This window comes from Haliotis asinina, chromosome 8, assembly GCF_037392515.1.
Source record: "Haliotis asinina isolate JCU_RB_2024 chromosome 8, JCU_Hal_asi_v2, whole genome shotgun sequence".
NCBI lineage: Eukaryota > Metazoa > Mollusca > Gastropoda > Lepetellida > Haliotidae > Haliotis > Haliotis asinina.
In genome coordinates this window covers 50,395,478-50,418,117 of record NC_090287.1, presented here as the reverse complement: position 1 = coordinate 50,418,117, position 22,640 = coordinate 50,395,478, and the positions used below count along the sequence as shown (strand labels likewise).

The 22,640-nt window shown below is 39.6% G+C and overlaps 2 protein-coding genes and 1 non-coding gene across 3 annotated transcripts; all 3 read right to left on the bottom strand.

Moving 5' to 3' along the window:
• Positions 1 to 286: 286 nt before the first annotated feature.
• LOC137295386 (countin-3-like) lies at positions 287 to 5,693 on the bottom strand. The gene is made up of 7 exons (XM_067826724.1): positions 5,668 to 5,693; positions 4,213 to 4,393; positions 3,476 to 3,599; positions 2,894 to 3,006; positions 1,665 to 1,760; positions 1,156 to 1,296; positions 287 to 415 (listed from the first exon to the last, which is right to left on the bottom strand). Exons 1-7 carry the CDS (start codon positions 5,677 to 5,679, stop codon positions 330 to 332), a joined length of 753 nt encoding a protein of 250 aa, XP_067682825.1. The 5' UTR covers positions 5,680 to 5,693; the 3' UTR covers positions 287 to 329.
• Positions 5,694 to 7,635: 1,942 nt separating this feature from the next.
• LOC137293761 (countin-3-like) lies at positions 7,636 to 13,243 on the bottom strand. The gene is made up of 7 exons (XM_067824474.1): positions 13,057 to 13,243; positions 11,200 to 11,401; positions 10,567 to 10,702; positions 9,592 to 9,704; positions 9,015 to 9,110; positions 8,240 to 8,380; positions 7,636 to 7,774 (listed from the first exon to the last, which is right to left on the bottom strand). Exons 1-7 carry the CDS (start codon positions 13,066 to 13,068, stop codon positions 7,689 to 7,691), a joined length of 786 nt encoding a protein of 261 aa, XP_067680575.1. The 5' UTR covers positions 13,069 to 13,243; the 3' UTR covers positions 7,636 to 7,688.
• Positions 13,244 to 22,159: 8,916 nt separating this feature from the next.
• Trnae-uuc (transfer RNA glutamic acid (anticodon UUC)) lies at positions 22,160 to 22,231 on the bottom strand. The gene has a single exon. It is a non-coding gene; the product is annotated as a tRNA-Glu (tRNA).
• Between the last annotated feature and the right edge of the window lie 409 nt (positions 22,232 to 22,640).

The window sequence follows — 22,640 nt, the reverse complement described above, 5'->3', positions numbered from 1 at the left end:
GTGCAATGATAGCTTGAACATGACGTTATACCCCTTCTGACCCCACCCTTAAGTTTTCACTTATAGTGGCCATATGAAAACAATACTTTTTTCCATCTGTGAATATGAACACTGGAGTGTCTCTACAACAAGATGTTGAAAAAGATTGCCTTGGCACATTTTGTTCACTTTAGCGTGACCTTTTATCCCAAGTTAACCTACCCATCGATACTGCACATAACCAGGGAATCAGGGGAGTTTACATAGGCTCCTGGTTCTTGTTCAGAATGATACAAAAGGACGGAAGGCTTGTTTACGCGTGTATTCAACCATACGCCATACAGCAATGTCTAGTCAGTGATGAAGAATGTGGTGTTGCGCAGGTCGTAGATCTTGCTGTGTGGAAATATGGCTCCACATCTGCCATTGCAGATACCTGGAACACAATGTAATGGTAAGTAACCCGATTCGTTAATTGTTATTCAAAAGTAGATGCTATTTGAAATCGAGGTATCGACAAAACACCTTAACAATGACTGTAGTATGGCCACTCATATCTAAGTGTGTGTTTGAAAGAATGGACGGAATATGTCACTTGAAAGAATGCAAAGAATTTGTCCATTATGTAACTCTGCCATAGAAGACGAAATACGTTTAACTTTGAATGTCCTTATGCAGAATTACGAACTAACTATATACCAGAACGTTTCTTATCTAAGACGAGTAGAATAGGGTTTGCTTCTATTTCATCATGGAATGATGTCGATGTAATACTTAGGTTACCTCTTTTTGTACAAGATGGAATGGACCTGAGAAATAACTTGTTGAATGGGATTTCATATTTACCTCACTCCCTATTACCACCAGTTAGATGAATGTTATATATATTATCATTTCCACTGTATCTATAAATCTGTACATTCTCAACGATTGTATTTATGTAAATTTGTATATGGGCTGATGGCCTTTGATACAACAAACACTCTTGACTTGACTACTTTGAAATCGTGTAGAGATATTCTGTGGGTTTTATCTTCAACCTGTTTTATATAGAATTCTGGCTGTAGTTGGATGTTTCCAAAGTCTTGCCATGAGCACGATATTTCACCATTCTGTGTTTGGGCATATATATACGTTAAACGGTGTTTCAAGAGTTATGGTAGCTTGTACGCTCACCCAGAAATAGTGTATATTTTCCTGGAACCCACTTTTCACACTTTTCCTTGTTAGGGTCACAGGGTCGACGGGGTATAGTCGTGAGGGTAACACTGTTGTGGTAAGTTCCTGGCGGAGACTTCGGGATGAGGACACTATTGTCTGTGAAGGAACAGTTGCTACTGAGACTGAACACTGTTTCAATTATTTCAGTAGACACATCTAAACGTGGAAGGAAGTAATGTAGGACATTTATGAGTATCGTCAGAACTGACCTGACGGCTGTAACAGAGTGACCATCTATCCAATCAACTTGAGTACGATAAATCAAATAGCAGTTACAGGTCCTTATTAGTGTTGAAGGCAATGCTATCTCTCTGGGTACGTTGTGAAGGAGGTTAATATAAAATGAATGGTGACACCGGAAGTCAACGATTTGTTGTTTCTGACACATTATAGAACTGTATGTATTTCACTGCACACGTTTTGTAACAACAACAAAGCTACTGTATATATATAGTATAACTTACCAATGTGATAACCATCAATTGTCTCAACAAGAAGAACAGCTTCTCCCGTTCCGGTTCCATTACTGGAGGTGTACGAATAGCTTATTGTTCTCTTGCCTGTCTCACACACAAAATAATACTTATGGTTTCACCGTTACATAATGTTCACTCTCAGGCAGCACTTTACAATCACGGTTTGTATGACATCATCCCCAGTTATGGTGTATACAAATCCCCAAAGTATTACAGATGTCATATGCAGTGATTATCTTGCAGTCTGACATTGTCGATCCTTAAATGGGTTGATAAACTATACCCCAAAAAAGAGTCGCAATACCCCATATGTTTCATAGTATTACTGTGTTACCGTTATCGACGTCAGGAAACGTACCTTTAACCTACTAAACTAAGTACATTGACCTAAATGGAATCATTAAATGCCAAATCTACAAACTTTCAAGTACTGATAACTATGTCCGTGTAACATTTTCAAGATTCTGGCATAAAATCTTCAATCTCAGTGAATAACACATGCATAAGTAACAGTGGACACTTCCCCATAACGTCAAATTACAGTGACGTCGAGTTTGATACCATGCTAGCCTTGCTATTTTGTAGTCTGGCGGTAACGACGAATGGAGGTATGCCTCTCTATGGGCCGTTCTGTTTGAAAGAGTGGAATCCAGTCTTTAACAGACCATTCGACATAAACGGATGGGCTCTTGTGATTCTGAGGAGGTCCACCTGAATTTTGCCGATCCCTAGCGTCACTGGTCTGCTCTGCTGATGTGTTCTGGTCAGTGGGCTGATAATCGATGGTTAATGACTGCCTGTCTTGCAATAGCCCCTAATGACATGCCAACATTCCGCATATCAATAACTTGCCACCTTTGAGCAGTTGTCTATTGAGGAACCTAAGTATTTGCTAACGAAATCAATGAGTTTTCAAGTTATCGAATTGAAAGAACAGTTTGCTAATACTGGATATTTGCTTATCGAAACCCTCAACATACTCATTCTGCACAACACTCACATTCACTACAGCGATTGGTGATTGCCAGCTATAAAACTTTGAACAAAACACATACCATTTTCCTGAATAACATCGGACGTGGAGAGATGATCAACCGCTGAATGAGGTATGTTATCATCATAGACTTTTACACAATGCACTGTTATACTAGGCAAAGGTTTTCACTATGGTGGAAAGGAAGATTGTGCTGTCTAGCTGAGACAAATGGAGATCATACCTTGTGGGGCTACTGATGGGTGAATTGAGAACTCTGTGATTTGGGCATCACCGCCATCAAATCCGGGACACAATGTTAGGAGTTCACAAAAATAGAAGGGGTTTGTGTCCGCCCTGAAATGATAATTATATCTTTTAGATATTTGAGCCCACAAGCAGTTCGTTGATGCCCCTAAACTTTAGGAAATCGAGCCCTGGCCAACACAGTCAAGATCCCTAGTTTGATCATCGCCCCTTGTCGTCGAGTTACAATGACTGTCATCGAACCCATTCATGGAATCAGCATAGACTACCTACAGGGAATTCTAACCCTGAATGAACACTATTTCTTCTTTTATAGGGATCGCGCGTCTTAGTGTTTAGTTGCTCTTTGTTCTAGTACACAGACTAAAACCTACATTCAGATGCTGATATTGCTTTAGGTTATAATCAACTGAATGACCTACATATTTCAGAAACAACACAAACCAAACAAAAAGATCACAAACCGTATTGAACTTTCAGAAGTATGTCTAAACAAACTAACGTTACTCACTCTGCTTGAACGCCCGCGCCTTATGCTTGGTGATATCGTTTAACTCACGTCTGAAAGTGTTTAGCAAATGCAACCAGACCAACAGATTTGCAGAGACGATCACACATGGGTTCCTGGCTCTTGTCACGGAGCAACGCACATAGTTTTTCACAGGAACCATGAGTACCGGTATCTGCAAGAAACATGTAGCAAGCTCTACACTGGATCTGATGACATCATAGACATGTTACGCTTCTGTTCATCCAACATTATGCTATCATACTAGTAATATACTTAAATATTTTAAAACTTGTCATAAATCTGATAAAGGTATGTACAGCGGGACGAAATACCTTGTCAAAGCAAACTGTGTTTGTCGACCTCTGCGAGCCGAGCTTTTTGCATCTGCCAAATACAGTGCCCTGATACATCGACAAAGTGGATGTATCAGGCCGGGTGTACATTATTGAAGGCCTTGGTAAGATCTCAAGAGATATCGTGTCATTTTAGCGCACTGCTGACAAGGATACAATTCACATTTATGGTACCATGTTGTTTTCTATTGAAAGATGTGTTTGTCTTTGCACGTGTTTAGGGTAGGATATACTTTGCTGTCGGCATATTCATTGCTTCTGTAATGGAAACCGTGCCAATTTACACTTGACAGAGAGGTCCTTCGTTTACGCTGAGCATACGACTAACTAAAATCTGACTTTCTAGCAGGGAATGTACCACATTTGAATTAGCCTACAGCAGTATTAAGAGCAGATGACATCGTTTACACAATGCGTACATTGAATCCTTACTGAGAATTATGCCAAGGAGATTCACGCCGACGTTTCTAGTAAAACGGATACACGTCTCGCACTTAACGGGTGTCCCAACGGCTTCACTTCCAGTGTTATTGACTTCCAGTGTCTGCGCGTGATGGAAGAAACTAGGCAGACACTGGGCCCCAACCAGAACTCCCAGGAATATCGTTACACCCTGCAACAAAAACAATTTTTGCATCATTCGAAAACACTGAGTATCAAACAAATGCAAACTAGTGATGTAAATGAAAGTCATCTGAGTGTCTATTCGACTTAAGTGCATTTAGCCTTGAGAGACATTTTTCTCAGTATGGTTTTGATAACTATATATAGATCTTGGTCAAATAACCGATGCAAACATACAGTCAATCATTATTTTCAATGAATAAATTCGCCAGACAGTTCTCCCTTTGTAACTATACAAAAAGGCGGATATACTCTGATGGGGGTCATGCTAAAATTCATTAGAACTGGTAGTTAATACAATGCACGGGATTCTAGTCTCGCTCAGTCTCAGGTCTGACCATGATTGTTGTTACATATTTTCATTCCATACACTTGGATGTTGAACATACAGAAATAGTGAAGTCAGGACTGATGAAATGTTTCCACTTTAATTCAAAGTGACGACCACAAGTCAGTCCTGGGTACCATACCCTTCTTGCCCACAGCCATCTTGCCACTGTTCACTCCAAACTAAGATATGCAACTAAACACATAAAAACAAGGGAAACATACCCCAAAATGCATGTTGAAAGCTCACATTACACACAGCAATACCTGTAGTTAACCCTCGTTCCATGAAGCTTGTACATATTTCTCTGTTTATTTCTGCATTAGCATCTGAATCTTTACTTTCAAAACGAGTAAGAGAAACGTCTTTCAGTTAACAATAAAGCTCAGCAGAGATAATCGACTTTCGTATCAGGTGATGAACATGACATATATACCAATGGAAACGAATAAAGGAACACGTGAAAGTGCGAGTGTTCCTAATCCTTTTCTAGGCTTCTTCGCATGCTTTGTACTGCAATGTGAGGGAAATTATGGAAATATGTAAAGGAACATCTGGTATTTTGTTGGTAATGCAAGACGTCTCGGTTATTCTTGGAAATTAACAGATAGCTTATTTCTGTGCCAAACCACAGAGCTAAATGAGGACATGGGCCTACTTCGACACAGTGAACTTTATACCCTAATTATGATCTAATAAACACACGTTACGCATTATTATATTTTTTTACCTTGCAAATAAAACACCACATATTGTGTACGGCATTTTGTGCACAATTGTAATCTATTATAAATCTTTAACTTGTGAACATGTTTTACCATCGTCCAACTCTGCATTAGTACCTTTACCGAACTGTTTCAATGAATGAGGTCATCTTTGATAATTACGACGCATTTAATTAGACATGAAAGGGAGAAAATCAGTGTGTGAGTTACCTTGACGTTCATCTCAGGTAGTATTCCACGCCGGAACTAGAGCCAGATGCATTGCAAATATGCTCCTATATAATGCCTAGTGTATGGAGGACTGATAGGGACATATGTACACATGTTCATAACATTTTCTTTCCCCAGTTAGGTCCTCATCTTGATAATGGGTAAACCGACCCCTTCAACCCTCTTTATCAACTATCATCTATCTGTTAGATGGCAAATGTACATTTTACTTTATCCATAATCTTCAGGGAATCATCATGGCTCGTGCGAAATTCCTTACAGTTTACTAACTTTTAGGTTCTGTGAATGGCATTTAGGAGTCAACAACAAATTTCTAAAATATTATAGATGTGATCTTCATTTCTGAATGTATATACTGCATCGCCCTCAACATAATGTAATGGCTCTTTGTGTGTCCTTACCTAATAATTCTTTCATAAAAGCCGATGGTCAATGTTCCGAAAGTTTCATTTGTGTTAATGACTGTTTGGTATTCAATGCTGCATTCAGCGCTATTTCAGGTATACGACATACACGGAATCGAGTGTGGATCAGAAACACTTGAGGACAGTCTGGCTTCTGTACTGTATTTTCTCACGCCAGGCCGTGGTTTGAACGTTTCTGTTACCGTATGACTTTCCTTTACGTGAAAACGTGAAAGCACAACAGTAAACAGAACCAAGTGTATTCTGTAATTTTATAGCTAAAATGGATAGAATTATCATTAAAACGTTATCAGAAATGAGCGGTCCACTGTAACTTGATAATGCCCGTAAAATGCTTAACGACGGGCCATTATCAAGCCCGTTATTAGGTGACGTCATAAGTAGCTCAACTGTTGAAGTTCATCACCTACGGCTCGTTTGAACTTGGGTTCATTATTGACCATATATCTGACTCACATTCGTCACATGTGCATGTGCCATTATGCACTTTCCTGCCCGTGCCAACCAAAACAATTGTACCATAAATGACAACATACAGCAATGAAAATATCGACTTGAAGTCTAACGTTGTCGATCACTGAAAACAATGGCGGCTGGTAGTGAGCAAAGGTCAAGGTCGAATGTCGTCACTCTCAATAGTGACGTCATCTGTGTTGTTCTATGACGTGTCTATGTTTGTGAAATGTGTGTCAGTGACCTCCGTCGTTTTGTTGTTGGCAGTAAATGCTTCTAAACCGAAGCCGCTGTTTTTATTCTTATTTTATTAAAAATTCTATTCATTTTAGCTATAATAACGGTAACGCTATTTTTCAGGGCATTATCATTTGCAGAAGCCCTCGGTCTTTTCAACTGCCCTCCTTCGTCGGGCAGTCAATGAAAGACCTCGGGCTTCTGCAAATGATAATGCCCTGAAAAATAGCGTTACCCTTATAATATTTATTTGCAGGTAATTCATGGATGACATGTTTTGATGAACAATGTTGTTATCAAACTCAACCTATGTCGACTTCTTACTACCCTGTTTTCTTCCATGTATACATTTGGCAACTAAACCATTTACGCAGTCAAGCAGTATATTTATATGCCTGCTGATGGCAGTAGAGGCGACATCGACTGCAACGCTGCCATGAAGTGTCTCCGGCCGAAACCACCACAGCCATCCGTTGGAAGATAAAATGATGCTCAATGGCAGAAACCACGGTCATCAGGCAAAATAGATCTGTCCTCTAAGGATTCTTAAAAGTTTGTGTACAAGTGAATAATCCTCATCTTCCTAAAATAAAGTATTTTATTCCTTAAAATCTATATGTTTTACGGGTAATACATGTCTGAAAACTGTTTATGAACAAATATGATTTCGAAGATTGTTTAGCTGAAAGCAGAATGGTCTTTCTTTAAGATAATATAACTCGTGTGTCCAATCCGTTGGGGATCGACATAGTATAGTATGTGTGAAATGCACACACAAGGGCATGAGTTGTCACAAAAAAACATTAAACGTCGTATGATGGTACAATGAAAATGACCAAGAAAGAACCATATTTAATACATGTACATCCTTCCAACACGATACATCTATTCAGTGATGCGGAAAGTAATAGAGCGTCTGTCGTAGATCTTGCTGTGGGGATGGTCGCTGCCGCACTCACCATTGCAGATATCTGAAGGAAAATTTATCTTGATCAATTTGATGATTGTATGTTATTTGGGAGACAAACATATGGGGTTTCACATTCTCTGTTTACTTTTCAGTAATAGGCAATAACCTGAATCTTGCCCCCGCCTGTTTAGTTTTAAAGAAGATAAATATTCCAACATAATATCAAATTGATATGGCGTCCATTTCACAAAGCTGAATTGCAAAGATTTCAGACTGGAGCACACACTCCCATTCATGTTTTTTGATAAGACGCGTTCTACGTAGATTGTACATCCATGTGTGGAATCGAAGCCAGGCCATTAACGTGACGAACATTCGGGACAACCAACAGACTTCCCCACATTCGTATCTAGGCTCATCAATATCTGACAATGAGATCCTGTGTTATTTTCGAAGAGATTACCAATGTGCCAAATGTAGAGAATCAGATACCAAATCCGGGTAGTTAATTCCATGCTGCACTCACCAACACGGAGGGTGTAGTTTCCTGGTAGCCACTGCTCGCAGGGCCCCTGGGTTGGGTCACAGTTAGGGTCGGGCTCGGCCTTCAGTGTCATACGAGTTGGGTAGGTGCCTGGTGGAGACTTCTGGTTCAGGAAACTATCCTCTGTGGGTGGACAAGTAAACGTAGATTGTACCTCTGGATAGATTGTAGTTGAACATACAGCCAAAACAAATTATGGACGTTATGGCGATCATCGTCCATGTAATGGGTGCCGATAATGATTACACTTAGGGTCGTAGAGCCGATATTAACATGTAATGTCGCATTATTATAAAACATTTACAGGGACAGTCGTGTACTGATGAATATAGTAATGAGAATGTCAAAAAACCGATGAATGTTGTGTCGTAAGGGAATCTAACCATTCATAGTTATTAATATTTCAAGAGAAGCTCCAATACTTTGTTAGTTTACTTTGGCCACACAGTTAAATCGTCTGCATGGTCGACGGTTTGTGGCACATATACATGTTACCTTATACGGTATGATAGTGGCTACAAGTCATTTACAAAACTGCCTGCATCGTCTAAACAGAATCTGTAAAAAGTGCTTGTTTTCTCTTGTTAAGCCCATTTATCAATAGTCCAGAGAACACGAGCCAGGAACGATCAAACATGGTGGAGCACGATGACAAGCAATAATCCAAATCTTGAATCTGACCACCAAACAAAGTCGTCTAGTACGACCAACACAGGTTGCAAGGACTGAATAACATCATCGGCTGCTGGACACTTACCAATTGGAAGTCCATCAAGTGTTTCTACGACAACAACGATTTCTCCAGTCCCGGTGCCGTTCTTGGAGGTGAAAGAAAAGTTGATTGTCTTCTGACCTGAAGTATAATCAAGAATCGAAGCATTACCAAGCATTATCTCCCTTGATGGGTTCTCCACACAGAAACAGTATCAGAGTTGGACACATACATAACTAAGTTCTGCATTATCTTATCAATGTTAGAAGAAAATTATGTTGGTGGTGTCCTTGGCAATCTCATTGAGATCGAACACATTCTTTGGGGTGGGGATTTTAATAAATATCCCATTGGAGTGAGATTACACTTCATATCGGAACTACTTTCAAGATGGCTTAAAATATCTTCACTTCAATCGGTAAGAAAATACATTATGAATACAATAATCGAAAGAACTGTCTTGTCAGACAACGTATTTCTGTTCCCATGGCCTAATAATGTTCATCATTCAAATTCTGAATGCGCCTTTCACTGTCCAGTAGCATCAACGTTGTCATTTGAGCATAAATATAAACATGTTCTCTAAATGACCAGTGACAGTGACTGACGGTTGCCGACCTACCTTGGGGTCCTGAAGCTGGGACGATTGCAAGCTCCGTGATTTTGGCATCACCGTCATCAAAAATGGGGCACACATTAAGAAGTTCACAGAAGTAGATAGGATCAAGGTCAGCTCTGCAAAGGAAAGTGAAACAATTCACTGAGGAAGGATTCGGCATGTTTCTTCTCTTTTTATTCAAAGCAACTTCTTCATTATTAAAGTGAGTTTAGCTTTACGCCGCACTCAGCAATATTCCAGCTGTATGGTGACGGTCTGTAAATAATCGAGACTGGACCAGACAATCCAGTGGTCAACAACATGCGCATCGATCTGCGTAATTGAGAACCAAAGATATGAGTCAACCAAATCGGCGAGCCTGATCACACGATCCTGTTAGTGGCCTCTTAGGTCAAGCATGGGTTATTGAAGGTCAATATTCTAACGTGTTATATAACTACATGTTGTGTGGCATGCTTGTATCTCGACTGTGGCAAACGTGCGTACAGTGAAAACTCTTGACTCGTTTAGAACATATTGCACGAAATTGTAAAACATATGTTTTCATTTCAAGAACAACTTACGATACTGATGGTGTTCCTGCTGAACCACGTAATTATTGATGGAAACAGATCAAGGTTGTATTCATGCGTACCTAGGCATATAGTTTCAAGATCAAAGAAGGATATGCGCAACTGTTCTACTGTCTCTAAAGCTCAGAGTTGCGATAGCCTAATGGTTAGAACGTTCGCTCATCACGCTGAAAACGCGGGTTCGATTCACGTCATGTCACGTGATACCCCCTCTGCTCGTTAAGTGTCGGGTGTTTCCGTAATAGAAGGAAATACGAGAACGTTTGTGTGTGTGTGTGTGTTATTGCGATTTTGCTCACTTTTTATTCAATTATAACGACAGAATGTGACCTTAAGAATGCCTTTACAACCATGAAAAGTTTTGTTTTCGATAGCATTCTTCTTTGAAAAAACCGTGTTTACTCACTTCTGAATGAGCTTCACGAACTCATCAATACCAACAACGTCACAGAGAATATCACAGACGACCTCTAACGCTTGACTTCCTGTCTTCTGACCAAGGTCTGCGCACAGTTTTCCACAGGAACCAACTACTCCAGCATCTGAAACAAGATAACAGTGTATCATCGTTTCCTGTACTCCCATGTAATCCATTTGATAACTTACTTACTTCATGATAAGTCTTAGGCGTCTTTCAAAACACTCATGAATATGAATGAATATGTTCTCAATATGTTTACAAACTATGTAAAGAGAGGTTGAATGTTCTATCGTCCAATTACATAAATATATATACATTTAGCATCTAGGAATAGTGCATTCTCGAACCGTGACTTACTTTTGAATTGCAATGTAGGTGGTGGTGATCTATGTTTTGGTTGCATAATTTGTCTGGGGTAACGGTCTGAATAGTAATTCATAAGTACAAGGGTTCGAAGGCGGGGCAATATAGTCACAAACTGAATATGTCACTGACAGACCAAGGATTACTATCGATTCCCAACGTGTGGTAACCACGAATTTATGCCAACATAAATACCTTTGAGATTAAGTACCGCTTTTGCATTGCAGAATATCCACCACCATTAACCACACTTACTGAGAATGATGTTCAGAAGTTGATCAATGGCTTCCCCAGTGAACTGGACACAGGTTGGACAAAGGTCAAGGGTTACCCCACCGAAGGGCGGGATGTGTTTTGTCATGGTGACATGGTGTGTCTTCTTGGAGTGACGGGATGGTTGGACAAAGCTGGTGAGGCATTGTGCCCCCACAATAGCCGCCAAAAATATTACTACACCCTTAAAAGAAAAAATAAATACGTGTATCACACAATCTTAAGGCAAACCAGTCACTGACAGCAAACGTAAACAATACTTATCGTGAGGGAACGACGTAAAGTAAACTATTTGCCGCATGATTGTATCAACAAGATACAGGTACTGAGAAGCATGATTCGCTGATACATTTGGTCAATGACTGGCCATTAGTTTTGGCCAGTAATAGCGCGAGTCTGTTAGCTGAGCCTACTGAATCTCGCACATAGCAGGTAGAAGTTCCTTTGTCTTCTTCGCCATGTGTGTGTTAATGGTTTCGGTTTAGTAGACAAACCCAGTAATACGTACGTTGCTCCACAAAATAGAAAAGTATATTGTATCAGTGTATCATATTCACGATGTTGTGCATGGAAGTATTCACAGACACCTGTGAAGAGAGCAAAGCGAGAAGAATATGCATACATATGTTTAGCACACTGGATTATGATGAACGTAGGCTGAAATAGGCTTATCATGAACTACCTGAGTAGTTCCTCTTAACGAGTTCCTCTGGCTTCCACAAGAAATACGCGGTGGATCTATTACTTTATTATCAGTGAAACCATTTTATTTGCATTTCATAATCTTCGCATGGATTGTTCTGGGAGACATTAACCATTAGAAAATGCACTTTGGCAGTAGCAGTCAGATGTCTTTGGTGTGGGGATATCAATGATTCTTAAGCAGGTATTTTGTCTCCAAACATTTGAAACCGCATTTCATTTTCAATATTTGTGACTCGAAGTACGAGGCAAGGAATGTCACTATGCCCTATGTCCTCGCTTCCATACTTTCTAACTTGTTAGAATTCTTTTAACAATTCATATCAGCTGAAAGGTCACAGCGATTGCGTGATTTTTTATTCACTTATCATCGTTGTTGATTTCGGGACCATGCGAGATTATATAACGAGACATCTAAGTATTCGACAACGTGCGTTTAGATCGGAGCAAGTGAGTATATTGAAAGTGAAAAGACCTGTAATGGTGACAACTTCAAATGATCTCACAGTTTGCCCGCAAAACAACCCCCGGGTTATTTACAGATGTTGGCTGTAGTCAGTATGGCTAACAAAAACGAAAATTCCCTTCCCACAAAAGAAAAATCCTATAAAGTGAGTCCAGCCCACTGCATGATAATCATGTGTATATGAATTACTAACATATATTCAAGACAGGATGCTTGTGAAAAGCTTAGCATGTCTTGCCCCACCTGTGGCACTGTCACAAATGTAAGTCATTTTTTTTCGTCTTAAAATAAACAGTTACGCACGTTTTATTAGAAATATGTAGGAAACACACGGATACTTGCCTGTTGATCACCCTCGATTATTTGATGGTCTCAATACAACTCCCTAAAGCATGTAATGGAAATTATCTGATTAAACCAAAAACCAGTCAAAACCAAACCAGTATACGGAATGACTTAAATGCTTCGGTTACTAGTATATGATTTATTTTGTGAAACATAAACAGACTAAAGATAAATTAACATATATTATTTTTGACCATTTTCCAAGAGGCATTGTCTATCCGTATTACAAACTGACATTGTCCCTTTCAAGATGCTCATCGTAAACTATGAAAGGGACATTAAACTACTGAAGAAAAATTCAGATTACAATCATCAATATGAGTTACCTTGGTGTTCATTGTATGTATATCCCAGCCAGGTATACAGCAAGGTAGAGACTCTTACCGGAGCTGTTCCCTTATAAAGTCAAATGTATGGGAGCCCTCTTGGGACATAGATCTTCTAAATGGAAATTTACTACGACTTCCGTGACAGAAAATCCAACCAAGCTGATATCTGTATACAGATTTCTCTGTCCCTGCCTTCCCTGCTTTGGTGGCATATCTTTCCATATGTTTCTCAAATGCCCATTCCTGTTCATGTTAAGTGTCACTGTTGAAAAGGTACCAGGAGAAAACATACACACTTTAGCCTTGACATGCTATACTCCTAAAAAACAAGAGATGTACAGATATATTCAGTAGTTCATTTCGATATATTGTGAAAGCAACCGTCATTCAGACAGTACTGGAATCTCAGTGAGCTAGCACGATCAAACCCACTTAAGTTTGGGTTAGCAGCAGCCGCACATACACACGCATGCACGTCGTCATATGACGTTAAACCCAATTTGACCTCACCTCAAAGTCGTCAAAGTAAAGTTTTACATTATTCTACCTAGAAAACAACAGACAAAATGGTTAAAGGTCACATGCAACGTAAAACACAACTTTGCAGATTCTGGTACCTTTCGGTATGCACTTACCGAAACAAATCATAAAAAATGCCAATTCAACCTATAAAGTTGAAAAAACCGCGATGAAAAAAAAGCCCGCGAAATCGGAGTTCAAACGTTTCACTAAATTCCCCCCAGCGCTGGGGGAAAAACTGGTTTCAACAGCTGTGCTGCGCTGCGTCCATTACGCATGCGCAGTGAATAGGTTCGCGCAGCTTGAAACAGTATGCATGCCCAGCGTCTGAGGTCGTGAGCAGTATTCTAATCTTGATTGTGTACACAAACAAGTAAATAATCTACTCGTTACGTAAAACAACTTGTTGATTGTGGTAAGAAGTCTCTGTCACAGAGAAAGCTCAGTGTCTGGTTTATTCACACCTATATGTCTGTCTGCCTGCCTGCTAAAGACAACATTCAATACACAGCTTCAATCATTGACCACGCGCAATTTGAACTTAACACCTATCAGACTATACGACATAAAGAAAATAAGTTGATTTATGACTCGTGCACCCGAGTCCAGTGTCTGCCACATTATGTAATTAGGCACGTGTGATACACATGAAATGTTTTTATGTCTGTGGGTTGCAAACAAACTACATTCATTTTTTTCGGATGAGTGGATCTGACGGAAACTGGTGCAAACTCTTGTCAGTTTCAAGTCCTGCTTTGTACTTGGACGAATGACAGATTCCAGCCACGCAGTAGTTTACCATCTCTACTGACATGATTTTTTATTGGATCGAGCGCAAATTCAGAGAACGTGTATTTTCAAAACCCAACATCTCTGTATACATTCTTTATGGATAACAACAATTTTGTTTGACAACAGTATATGAATCCATACTCAAAAGACGCATCAAGTACACAAAAAGAAGTTGTTATCCATAAAGAATCTTACTTTCTTGTGCCTGCATGGCTATACTTCTAAAATGCCCATCAAACAGATCATCTTTCTGTACACGCAATGAACCCTCAGCACATCAGCAAGTGAAACAGCCATTCGGAAGCCGTCGTTACACTTGAGTGCATATCCACCCGATGTGACTGGGTTCGGTCTCCCGAGGGCTTCGTTTCGTGGGAAGTAAGCCCAAGTACAAAATACTGCACTTTTGAATCGCGATTGTACGCTTATAATTGTGTTTATTTGTTTTTTTTTAAAGCAGCAATGTATATTATATGTCATGAATAAGTGATAAATGTGTTTTAATCATGTTTGATTTTTTGGTTGCATGTGACCTTTAATGTTAAATGACTGAAGGCGCTAAGGTGATCCTAGGTCACTAGGGTAATCTTTGTGCAATTTTATAGAATGGGAGTAAAGGTTAACCTCAGAATCTGTTGCTTCGTGAAAGGAACCCCTGGACTATAATTATTTAGGCGTGAAACAAATTCATTCACTCACGAATATCACGGAACATACCCATCCGTGTTTACAGTAATGCTTGGCGCCATCTGCAAACAAAGATCTGATCTGTCAATGGTGATACACAATTCACAGTTTCGGTATATGCAGAGGTATCACATACCAGTGAATACAACGCTTATATGCATGGCTACTCTTCAAAGTGTTTGAAAGAACTTTCTTTTTCTTCTCATATGGATGACGCATCATCTAAATCAGGACCTGTATAACATAACAAAGATCCTTTCTGTATTGGAAACCATTTTATTTAGAATAATTTATCGTAACAAACATTCACCTAATCCGTATTGTGATTTGGTACATATGCGTCTCCATACCATTTCCATTTGCAGGAGAACTCAAAGTCCAGGTACTCTTAAGAGATAATCTCCTTTATCTTTCGCCACAAACCTCGTGTGTTTATACCGTCACCGATTTTGTTAATTACTGATCAACTCTAGTCCCGTTTATGCATATGATGATATTTTAGCGTATAAAAATCCAACAGTACTTAACACCTATAAACACTGAATGATACTACGACTGCAACAAACGATTATGAACAACTTCTTTTGATTAGCATTGAAGTTGAAGAGGGCAATATTATGGACATACAGCTTCTTTATTCTGTACAGCCGACGTTTTAATCAAGCAAGTTGTATAGCCATATGATTGTCCATATTTTTGATTATGAACAAGTTGTAACTCGGTCATGCTATAAGTGACCTGCAGGATCATCGTGTCTTAACTGATATTTTTGTTTTAGTCTCTTCCAAATGATTATTCTTTCCGACTGATGTAGATAAAGATAAATTTAAATAAATTTAAGATAAAGAATTTAAATATAATCTTTGATTTGAAGCAATTCTACATAACAAAAATACTGTTCGAATTAAATGGAAAACAACCATACTTGCGTCGATGGAAATACTCTTAATGAATTTCACCTGTGTAGTGTTTCAGTAATGTACAATGTTTACCTTTCTTATATTTCGCTGGAGTGCTGGACCCGACGATGTAGTGACAGTGGTGTTAATAAGTGGTTTCAATATTCTGCCCTACGTAAAGTGTTAATCTTGTGAATCAGAAACTATTCAGTTTGACCTTTTTAATACCACTTTCCTCTGCAGTGATCAATATCTCAAGGCAGCTTATGAATACTCAGATAGACGAAAGAGAGCATGAAAATGTAAGTAACGACTAAGTCAGTCAACCTGTCAGTGAACATGACCACCAAATCCCCGTTTCACAACAAGTTTTGAGGTACTGTCGGTTAATTTAAACCTGGGATCCTCTGCGTGGTGTCTGACACGCAGGATGTCAACATGAAAGTTATTTTATGTTCCTGACTACTTTCTCACATCTTAGTTGTCCCGACTGTCAATCGAGAAACGTATTTGCCTTTATCACGAAAGCACTTACTAAGAATAATGCATAATTTATAGCCTTTTTCTTCTTTTATGTTCAGTGATAGCTGTAAAGACTGCAAAACTGTCTGACTTATTCCAGACAAATGCACCGGGAAATATTCTTGTATTGGTCACAGACAGCAAGAAACTAGCTAAACATTATGGCGTTATCATCAAAATTAGAATTTTTCTAAAGCACTTTAGAATACTATCATGCTCTGTCCAAACATTAACTCCTTGACCCATGTACAAACCGTTTATCAAAGTGTGTCATGATAAATATACCTCGCGCTGACACGTATCTTGGAAACTCGTTTATAGTGATAAATAACACCTGGATCTGAATACAGGTCGTGGTTCGAACCTGTCCAAGGTCTGTATGCGTTTATCTCCTCATTAGACAATTGGTTAGCACAGCGGGGAGCCCTGTGGGTTACAGGAAAACCTACGGCCTCGTTGAAACACCATATATAGGTCATGTCTTCAATCTGGCACAGGGAAGGGAATTTTACATACATATGTACTTATGTCTGCCTAATCATGTATATACTCTTCAAAAAAGGTAGGGGAACCTGAACTTTGAAGTCTGGTAGAAAGAAAACCCACTGAGGAACGTTACAATGACATTCAACTAGGGTATGCAGCATCATTTCACTTTATCACCACACGCAGACACAATGCATGAGAAGCACGTGCACAACGTGGGAACCTCCTACAAGTGCATGAATCTTGACGTTTTTCAGGCAGGTGGATAAATCACTGTAGCCCATTTTTTCCCGATAATTTTCATGCATCTGTGCATGGTCAAGGATTTTCAGGGTCAGATCACACACTACTGACTGAGAACTGTAAACCTGAAAGTTTCATGACATACTCCAGTCACCCAACAAGGGGAATAACTGAATGAACAGCATTGCTTTGAATGAAATCCATGTGGTGATGAATTACCAAAACATCCATTATTATCGTATCAGCATTGATTCAGTCCCATATATCTCCCAGTTTCAGCAATGTACATTGAAAGTACAGTTCCCCAACGTTTTTGAAGAGTATATAATCCGTGCTGTGTAAAATGATTCTTTCGTCGTACATGCATGTATTGCATTCGTAACTACTCGTGTCATTCCGGCAAGTCGGATGGCTTTCTTGCAAGTTACGGAAAGAGGCGAGTAGTTACGAATGGCATGCATTCTCCACTATTTCCAAGGGGCCGAGTGGATGAAGCGTTCGCTTGTCGCTCTGAAGACCCATCACCACATAGTCCCATTCCCCACATAGATACAAAGTGTGACGCCCATTTCTGTTGTCCTCTGTTGTGATATTGCTGGTATGGTGTCAAAGAAGCGTAAAACCCGACTCACTCAGACGCAATTTTCGATTTATGATGTCAGTTGTCACTGTTCATTAAATATTCGTCAATCCCAGTGTTGTGCGTGCATGATTAAGAGAGACCCCACAACACCACCAGCCTTAACTAATATGTATTCTGAGATACAAATATGTATCTCAAAGTATTCTTCGCATATTTACTCATATAAAAGTAAAGCAAGGGTTGAAAACTACAAATACATGTTTAGCTTTGTACATTTATCACCTCTACTGCGTTCTGAACTTCCATCTTGATGTCTCGATGTGACGTAAGGAATAAACTCCGAAGATTCGCCTAACGGCCTCGGACTCAACCAGCCGCGCGAATATTGGCGAGTCTGAGGAGTTTATTGCGCTTAAACCTAAAATCATGCATACTGGCGCCCTAGTTTCGTAACCCTTGCACCCGAACACAGCAATAGCAATATTGGCGCCCTATATATGGGTAGCACGGTATGCACGATACACACGTTAAGAACACGTTCTACTGTGCACGAGGCAGCGTATTGGGGGGAGGGATACAAAACAAACCATGTCAGGCGAATAGGGTTGCTTGTGTCTGTCACTCAAAATACATTTTCCGAAGCTTTTGAATGGAAGCATTTCGAGTGACAGTTTTTATGTCAGTCTGCAAAGGGGCAAAAACTGTGTAGATGAGGATTTTCTGTGCGAGTCGCAAAACTTAGAACGGGAATTTGACCACATGAATAGTTGAGCAGATTATGATGAACCGATGCTTACTTCTTAACAGGCAGAATAAGAAAGTGTACCAAACGGTTTGGCAAGCCTCTCAGTTGCTGAATATCAAAGCTTGGAAACTCTCGCAAAAAATAACAGTACAGAAAAATAGCAATGAGCAGTGCGGATTTTAGATTCCTGGCAATATGAAAAGGATGGAATGAATCCCCTGTCTGGCAGTAAAATATTAAGTACAGTATGGTTCAAAATTATTGAGAATAGCTAAAGCATTTCATATTATTAAACGAGAACAAATCAGATAAAATTGAATGTATTGTGAAAGTGAACTGACCTTTTCATGTTGTGTAGGTAACAATTTAATATTTTATCAAGTCTCCTTGAGCTTCACGGCACAGTCTAAGACGGGTAGGCATACTTCCTATCAGAGAGGTTAGTGTCTCGTGAGTTATGCTGTCCCAGTATCGGACCACTTCTCTCTTCATGTCTTCAATTTTTGTCAACCCCTTTTGATTCACACATTCCTTCATCATCCCCCAAATGTTCTCAATGGGATTTAAGTCAGGACTATATGCAGGAAATGGTAATGCAGTCACATTTTTCTCCTGAAACCACTGCTTGGCATGTTTTGCGGTGTGTTTAGGATCATTATTTTGCTGCAAAATCCAGTCATTTCCATAAAACACATGTGCACTTGGAAGGAGAAAATTATCTAATATGTCAGTGTAGCATTGACTTGTCAGATTTCCCTCAAACACACACAGCGGGGTCGTTCCTAATAAGGATATCCCTCCCCATACATGAAACTTTGGGCTGTATTTAGGTCGTCGATACAACGGTGCTGACGCAGACTTTGTCCATATTTTCACATTATTGGGATATACCCATATTGAGCTTTCATCAGTAAAAATCACATTTTCCCAGTCAAAGTTTTCATGTGCCAAACACCACTCAACACGCCTGTCTTTATGTTCTTGTTTCATGAGAGGAGAAGGAATTCCAGTCTTTTTCTCCCATCCAAGATCAATCAAATTTCTTCTAACTGTAGATTTTGATACAACTGTTGATCCCCTTTCTATCATTTCATACCTGATGTTGGAGATGCTTGCCCTTTGCGTTTTAGACGCTAAAATTCCCAGCCGGACGCGATCTGAGAAGTCCAATTTTCTGGGTCTCCCTGCTCCTTTCTGGTGCCCAAAATCCTTTCCCTCTTTAAAATTCTTCCTAATCCTATACACAGTAGAAAGAGGAGTTCCTGTTCTCTCTGCCAATGTATTTACATCATCAATTCCTTGATTACACAACTCAAAAATCAACCTTCTTTTATCTTCAGCAGACATTGTTGACAGTGCTGAGGAAAATGACGTCTGCTACAAATTCAGGGGAGGTAACTCTAATTGTACTATACTCAGTAGGCCAAGATGAGTTACCTCCCTTATACCATTACTTAGTTTTAAGTATCAGTGAATCAGTTGAGGTGTTAGGATAGCTCAAAGTAAGAAGAAAAATTCTCAATAATTATGAACCAGACTATATATCTGATGATCTGAATAGGACGCTGAGTCTGTCACAGAGGTAAGGACTCAAAGGGGTGAATGAAGTTAGTTTTACAGTTTTACGCCGCATTCAACAATATTCCAGCTATATGGCGGCAGTCTGTAAATAATCGAATCTCGACCTGACAATCTAGTGAACGACAGCATGAGCATCGATCTGCGCAATTGGGAACCGATGACATGTGTCATCCAGGTCAGAAATTCTTGCGCCAAAGTGGTCGATGTAAACCTAACTACCGATGTCGCTTTTAGGAGTTTAAGAAACATGTAATCACTGGCACAGGCCAAATAACGTCACCACACCACAGGAGAAGAATGCATTGTGGGAGTCGTGTTCGCGTGTTGGTTAAAACCGCTTTTTATTTGAATGGGCCCGTTGTCCATACAGACTTGACCAAAAGTACATGTCGTTGAGGTGAGGAAATAATATGGTGATTGCTTAAAAATCTTAAATTTGAAAAAAAAATGAAATTCATATCGGTTTTTTTTTCACCAACACCCCCCCCCCCCCCCCCAAAAAAAACCCAAAAAAACACAAACAAACCAACAACAAACAAACAAACAAACAAAAAACCAAAAAAAAACCAAACAAACAAAAAACAAAAAAACCCAGCAAAACATGACGACAGTGCTACTTTTATGCAATGTATGTACAACTTGACTGCAGATCAGTTGGTTGTTATCCCCGTTATACTGCTACTAAATCTGTACACTTTGTTGTGGAACGTGACGGTGCTAGAGTGACATTTTACGTGTAATTGATGGATGAAAACATTGCGTTTTTGTTTCTGTATTTCAATAACAGGGGTATTATTGTTCTGATTTCTGCGTTAGGACAGGGTCAGTAATAGGGCGCCAGTATGTGAAAGTGGGGCGCCAATATACGCGCTAAAGTCGCCATTATGCAAAGCTAGGTCGCCAATAAACGAAAGATACTGGCCACCAGTTCCGTCCTTATTGGAGAGATATGTTGTGTAATGGAGGCAGTTTTAGGTTTAAATAGGTGATACCGGTCAATACAGTAACCGCAGCGCTAGCATTCATACCATGCAAAAAATATATACAAATAAGTATGTATATCGACGGTACATTAACTTATCTCGAATATTTTTCACCGCTGTTAAATGGTTGTGTGAGATATCAAACGTCAGGGGCGTTTACATTGTGACAGTTTTGTCTACAAAAGTGGGAGGTCGGTGCACGTATATCAAAATGCGTTCATAATTGGGGAAGGTGTCAGGTAAACTACATAGCTTTGTACAACTGGGTGGGAATATTTGTGTCTTGTTTACTAAGTACTGTTTATTCCCCATACAGGCGAGGAGATCCCGTGTAACGCCGTTTTGATATTTGCACAGTGTGCAATTTAGTCATTCTTGACACTGATTGATTGATCCTATACTGTGGTTCGTATTCGATTCCATTTTGAGTTTGAATTCATAAATATTGGTTTCTGGGTTTAATTATAGAAAGGACAATGCAAAGAATTACCTAAGAGGTACGAGTGATTACAGGAACTACGTCTCAAGTGAAGGTAATGCTCACATATTATCGATTTCACGCTAAAGCTCGGGACTGTGAACATTAATTTCACCCGGGACATATTTCCCGTAATCACTCGTTTCTCGATGGTTATTCCCTAATTCTTGAATGTCAGATGCGCTATCTAAAAACTATCTTAAACGACTAAGAGCAGAAAACAGAGAAAATTCATAATTACATATACAGGTACGTGTATTTTGTCGCCCTACTGTAATTCTGCTTATGGACACACTGATCGCGGCGTTAACTCAGTATATAATATGATGAACGGCTGTCGTACACGTTTTTTTTCTATTCTTTTTTGTAGCAAACTCTTTTCCCATCATATTACTGTAACTCTATTTACTGTCCGTGTATTTAAAGCTTACCAGTACTTCAAATTGGCTGGAGTGAACTGTGAAAGGTATTATCGTATCTTGTTCCCGCTATATCCACATATCAAAGATTCTGTCGTCATTAGTTTCATGGTTTTATGCGACAAATTGCAAACATTAAAACGGATTTTAAAAAAAAGTCACGTTCCATTGCCGGGAATCGAACCCGGGCCGCCTGGGTGAAAGCCAGGAATCCTAACCACTAGACCACAATGGATCGCTGAGACACACAGGCGCAAAATAGTGTATCTATGACTTCGCCGTGCGAGGTAGCGATCAATGTCGATGAGGTGACTCATCCATGACCAGCGCGACCAGCTGTTTAGAAAGGGAGGTAACCAAGTGCGGTTGTAAACATCCGTGAACGAAACCTGGGTCGCTATACTCGACCCAGTCCACTCTACGCTAACGGCTCTCGGTTCAAGGGCCCATTTAATTTTATTGTGCTAATCAACAACATATTTATTTGCATGTGAAAAAGTTGAAAACCCAACCGAAATGCAAATAGCTTCCAGCACCTGGCTTGTGTTCAGATTACTCAGGGTTTTCATCGCAATCTTGCTCACAATTTCCTTCGTACATTGCGCAGTGGGCGCGATGAATAGTGTTGCAGTGGAGCTAAACAT

What these genes read in the sequence shown, in the direction of transcription:
- LOC137295386 (XM_067826724.1), bottom strand. An exon ending in CCCATCAGTAGCCCCACAAG is followed by an intron (nt 1,761 to 2,893) that starts GTATGATCTCCA and finishes TGTGTGAGACAG; the next exon opens with GCAAGAGAACAATAAGCTAT. An exon ending in AAAATATACACTATTTCTGG is followed by an intron (nt 416 to 1,155) that starts GTGAGCGTACAA and finishes ATTGTGTTCCAG; the next exon opens with GTATCTGCAATGGCAGATGT.
- LOC137293761 (XM_067824474.1), bottom strand. An exon ending in TTCGTGAAGCTCATTCAGAA is followed by an intron (nt 9,705 to 10,566) that starts GTGAGTAAACAC and finishes TTTCCTTTGCAG; the next exon opens with AGCTGACCTTGATCCTATCT. An exon ending in ACTTGATGGACTTCCAATTG is followed by an intron (nt 8,381 to 9,014) that starts GTAAGTGTCCAG and finishes GTCCACCCACAG; the next exon opens with AGGATAGTTTCCTGAACCAG.